The 5,634-nt window shown below is 35.4% G+C and overlaps 1 protein-coding gene across 1 annotated transcript; it reads right to left on the bottom strand.

The window, feature by feature from the left end:
• Positions 1–115: 115 nt before the first annotated feature.
• LOC144961665 (galactokinase-like) lies at positions 116–4,590 on the bottom strand. The gene is made up of 2 exons (XM_078894769.1): positions 4,184–4,590; positions 116–218 (listed from the first exon to the last, which is right to left on the bottom strand). The coding sequence occupies exons 1-2, from the start codon at positions 4,343–4,345 to the stop codon at positions 141–143; spliced, it is 240 nt and encodes a 79-aa protein (XP_078750895.1). The 5' UTR covers positions 4,346–4,590; the 3' UTR covers positions 116–140.
• Positions 4,591–5,634: the final 1,044 nt, after the last annotated feature.

The following is a 5,634-nucleotide window of genomic DNA, read 5'->3' as shown; positions in this document are numbered from 1 at the left end:
TATCACAAGACAACATAGCTGCACAACTAACTGAAACTGTACCTGGAAAATTGTGCAACAACACCCTTTACATAGTTGGCCCATTTAGGAGTTCCGGGCTTGACCCTTTGGCAGGAAATCACAGTATCTGTCCTCATTAGCTACTTCTGCAAGTGTTTCAACGCGGCAGGTTCCTGTGTTGTTTTAGCCCCTACCAGCACAGTCACCATAGGGAGAGCCTGATGATTTGTACCAAAAGAAATGAATTTAGATAAATCAAAACCATAGCATAAAGTAAAAGGTAAAATAAACATTCTGAGAAGGAATTAGCAACCTTTATAATTTTGTGGTGGTTGTTTAAGTGGAAGATAAGTAAGTAGCAGTAGCAGTGATGTGATGTCAGTAGTAGCATGCAGTAGTAGTAGTAGTAGTAGTAGTACATTTAATGATTAATTAGAATGGTCGGCACATTCAAATATAGTTATTACCTAAATGAATTCCATAATGCATTTTATGAGAAAGCTGAACAACATCAACCTAGATCAAGTTATCCTCTATTCTATAAATCTTGTTTAATTAGTAATTTGAGCTTTGTCTGACTGCCAGGGGGTGGTTACAGTAAAAAAACATAAAATTGACAAATAGTTAAAAATGGAGGAAAAAAAATGCTCTGTAACACCATTTTTTGATAACTTGAAAGAATTTTATTTTACATACGCAACAATAAAATTAATAGAATTTTACATGACGAGTCACACAATCTGCATGACAAAAATTAATTTGCAAAAGAAGTGGAAATGCCTGAATAATAAATAAAGAGACGGCAACATTTAATTCTTCCTTCCAACAGCATTTGTATAATTATAATTAAAACAAACGCATAATATAATACAACCTAATATAATATATATATAACATAACATATGGTATAGGGCAAAATAGGATAAGATCCCTTGAATGCCCTTAATATTAATAGTAATGCCATAAATCTATTGATTAAAGATTACAATAATGATACACGTAGTAAAGATAGTATTTCAACTTAAATGTACTCATGTATATGCGGTGTACAAACATATATCTTTAACCGTGACATGCAAAGCACACACACACACACACACACACACACACACACACACACACACACACACACACACACACACACACACACGCTTATAGAAGATAACCAAAATAATAGAACAATGCATAATATATACATACAAGATTGAAAGTCATGTCAACAGCAGTGCAAACACGTATATTCGTCATATATAAATCTCCCATCATATAATTCCCTGTCTACTGGCACCTTGAAATAATCCATAGATTTTGCATTCTTTGTTTCAAATTTCAAACTGTTCCATTTCTGAACAATACGAATACCGAACCAGTTTTGTCTTATGTTTGTTTGCATCTAGAGACAAAAATCTTAAACTTGTCCCCTCTAGTAAAAGTAATATTAGAATATGAAAATAAATCAGAAAAGTCTATCCTATCCATACGATGTACCAATCTATAAACCGACTTAAAAATCCCTACGAATTCTTCTATATTTCAAAACTGGTAAGTCAAGAAATTCTAACCTTTCCTTATAGATAAATACTGTATTGTATATATTTTTTTGGTAGCTCTCCTCTGTACACTTTCAATACTAATAGATTGTCTTTTATATAATGGACTCCAGATGCAATTTCCGTATTCTAGAATTGGTCGAACGAGCGATTTATACAAATATAAAATGTGGTTTTAATCAAGACTTATAAAGGTTCTATATATTATTCCATCATTCTGTTTGCACGGCTTACACAATTATCAATATGTACATCAAAATTCAAATGTGAATCAAAAGTAACTCCCACATCCATTTCATAAGGCACAACGGAAAGTAGATTTGACATAAAGTATCGGTAAAATAATTATGACATGGATTATTTTTTCCTATATGTAATACTTTACATTTCGAAACATTAAAATCCAAATGCCATGTTGTAGACCATTTAAAAGGGGTTCTCCCGATTGCTTGGTTGGTAGAGAACTCACTTCACAATCAAAGGGACTGATTCGATCCCGGTGCAGTAAGGTTTTTTTCTGACCCCCTGTTCCACCCAGCAGGTAGCTTTGTCCTGTCAGACCTGGTAGAAAGTACTTTACGAATAGACTAGCATCCTATCCAAAGTATAGCAAAGCAATTGCTATTGTCCGTTTTCATGCAATAGAAACTGGGATAAACTCAGGTCTCCATGGGCCTAATGGCTCTGAAGGACTATACTAATAAATATAATTCGTCATAATTTAGTAATATAATTTCGTCATAATTTAATATAATTTGTCATAATTTAGTAATATAATTTGTCATAATTTAGTAATATAATTCGTCATAATATATATAATAAGTCTACCTTGTTTTATAGAATTATTTTAACTTCAAAAAATAATTTGTATTGGAAAAATAAATAGTATGAAAATATAATTCTATCTTCCTGTTTTATTTACGAACACATATACCGATTATACTAGAAGACCAAGTGATCTGTATTTATTTTTCTACTCATATATTTAGCTTTCCATAGAGGTAAAAAGTTTACCGAACAATTAAATGACATACATGCTTTTACCTATTTTTGAAAAAAAAAAGTACTTGATCTCTCCAAAGCTACAGGTGTTCATTCCTGATAGCAAACTAAAGGATGTATATTTATACTGATACCTTCCTTTAAAGTTTGAGATTTATTTCTCCACATCAATTCTAGATTTAATAAGCAATAATAGATACAGGTTAGATTCTTTAATTAATTAACTAATTAATTAATAAATTAAATGTTACAATTTTAATTCTTGTTTAGGTCTGTATTTTAAGTCTATTGACTGACTGACTGACACTGAGTGACTGATTGAATGACCAGAATGTGGAAATGTATTGTTACACACCGATGTGATGAAGAATCATAAATTCCATCCATTAATGGATCAAAAGGGTATATATCTTATCATATCTTAAAAGTAAAATGTTCCAATTGTATGAGTATCTAATAACTCTATAACAGTAACAGCAGTGGCAGTTAAAGAAGTAGAAGTATCTAGTAGTAGTAGAGTAGTAGTATAGTAGTAGTAGTAGTAGTAGTATAAGTAGTAGTAGTGGTAGTAGTAGAAGTAGTAGTTGCAGTAGCAATAGTAGTAGTAGTAGTAGTAGTAGTAGTAGTAGTAGTAGTAGTAGTAGTAGTAGCGGTATTAGTGGTCACATCATCACCATCATTATCATCATCAAAATAGACAACATTGACACGTCATTATGACCAATGTTTTATCATCATTATCGTTTGTTTTTTTTTGTTGTAGAAAAAGTATTCTGCTGCTCACCTATTGAATTCGGAGATTACAATAATTGCATCCATAAGTGGACAAAATAATGGTTAAATTTACATCATAGTAAGATATTCGTATGCAAGGGCACTGGTCGCGGATTGATGTCCCTGGCGAAGGGCGGTAAATCTTTTTTTGTTTACCTCGGAACTGGTCCGATCCTCTAATGTATTCAAATTAAAATTTAAAATAATGATAATTGATTAATTTCTTAATGGGTATGATCTATATTAACTTTCCATGTGCCCGAGGTCATTGGTCACATTGCAAAATGTGCTCAAAGTGACCTACATAGTAAAAGTGTTCACATATTTTGAACTAGATATCTCACACTACGATTGGTCATTGTCTTAAGCTTGACATTGACACATGGGTATGTTTACAACTTTCATAAACAAAGCAGCGTGTTTACATTTGTTCAGAAATGTCCAATCATTGGACAGCAACAAATCACCTGATTGATGACTCGCTTGGACGAAAACATGAATATAGATCGCTCCCACTCAATCCATCTGAAATAATGTTAAATCGTGATAATTTATCAGAGACATGTATAATTATTGTCGTTGTTGCTTTCGTGATTATTGTTGTCATTGATATTTCAATTTATGATTCATTCGATCATTACCAATTTTCAACAGTATTCTATGATATTAATGTTCGATTTTACATTGCCGTGCCGTGTTGATAGTTTCCTTACCTTCAACGTGTAAAACTGTGGATGATGCAATGAAATGAGTAAATTATAAACTATTGAAAGGGCATTTAAAGGATCATTCCTATATTCAGCCTTTAGTAAGATAAGATGAGATAATAAAATGTAGTAATTATAACAATGGCTTACCATTGGAAGCACAAATCCATCATTGTAATCAGTGTGTTCTCCGATCAAATTGACACGCCCAGGAGCTTTCGCGGCATGAGTAGGTTTCACTCCGAACCTTTTCTCAAACGCACAACTTGCTTCATCCAAAAGAGCCTGCACGGTCTTAATAACAGTAGCCATAGTATTAAAACTAAACGTGTGAAATAATGCAGATGAAAGGAAAATAGTTAAGACCCGCAGTTAACACTTAAATTTTGAGTGTGATCGCCGGGTGTCAAATCTGAATGAACGTTGAGTTAGGTATCGAACTGTGTCACAATAGTTAACCTCACATGATGCGTGACATCCTCACACTCACCAGAGAGTGTTGGGTTATTTGATCGCTTTTACTCGATCGACGACCGAGCGCCAAGCCACGAGTCAGTGCTCGATCTCAATGCCGGAAGAGCGAGTTAGTAAAACGATCACTCGATCGTAAAACGATCAAGCGGGTTGTGAGCTTGAGACGATCTTGACACGTGAGACGAGCTTGAGACGATCAGGATTCGAGCGAGCGGAGGGGTAACGAGTGTTTCGAATCATTTCAAATTCAAACGATCACAGTTTGCCATCCGATACCAATCGCCAATGTTTGCACACGGTAGTCTGTGGTTCTTCCACAGCCCTCACTCCTTGTCAGATGTTAGTGTGTCTGGGTGGCAGTGGCAGGGAAATTCGTATAGGTGTATCACGCGTGTGTGACAAGACTTCATTAAACCTACTAAAGTTTGACTATCACACACACACACACACACATACACACACACACACACACACTAAGGCTATTTCTATGACACACCACGCATCCCTCTATCAATGAACACTCCTACAGTAGTGCGGCTATGTGGTCTAGTCATGACGTAACTATAGGTAGTACTCTAGTCGACCATGGCTCTCGTGCATTATAATGGTCTAGTGGTATGACACCGCTTTGGGATCGGAAAGTCCTGGGTTCGAGCCTCGCGCTCGGTGCATAGTTGAGTCTTTGGACAAGGCTCTTTACTCACATTCTCTCACCGTACTCAGGTGTAAAATGAGTACCTGGCCGTTAACAGCGTTGTCTTTGTCTGAAAAATTGTAATATCGCCTAACAGGCGGCATGTCCCGTCCTACATATTAAATGTTGCTGTTGACCGGGACCCCTTTACAAAGCGCTTTGATCACATTTAGTGGATATTGTAAAGCTCAATTTTTTAAAGTAAAACATTAGCTTTGAATATGGAATGTTTCAATTTTAGATGCCTGTGTATTCTTTGTTAGTTCCCATCATCATCATCATCATCATCATCATCATCATCATCATCATCATCAGGGGCAGCGGTACGGTCTTTGGTTGGCACCCGAAAGGTACCGAGTTCGATCACCCGCCGCTGAGTGGTCTTGAGCAAGTCACCTTGCCCTAACTAAATTTGCGGCGCTGCACTGCGGCT

The sequence above is a fragment of the Berghia stephanieae genome, unplaced genomic scaffold (assembly GCF_034508935.2).
Source record: "Berghia stephanieae isolate SIO BIC M18660-M18661 unplaced genomic scaffold, UCSD_Bste_1.3 scaffold350, whole genome shotgun sequence".
In the NCBI taxonomy this organism is placed as follows: Eukaryota; Metazoa; Mollusca; class Gastropoda; order Nudibranchia; family Aeolidiidae; genus Berghia; species Berghia stephanieae.
The sequence above is the reverse complement of the archived record's forward strand: the minus strand, read 5'-3'. Positions and strand labels throughout refer to the sequence as shown.

Coding starts and splice junctions, on each gene's coding strand:
- LOC144961665 (XM_078894769.1), bottom strand. CDS start 4,345: ATGGCTACTGTTATTAAGACCGTGCAGGCTCTTTTGGATGAAGCAAGT. Junction 219..4,183: donor ATGGATTTGTGCTTCCAATG/GTAAGCCATTGT, acceptor ACAAATCATCAG/GCTCTCCCTATGGTGACTGT.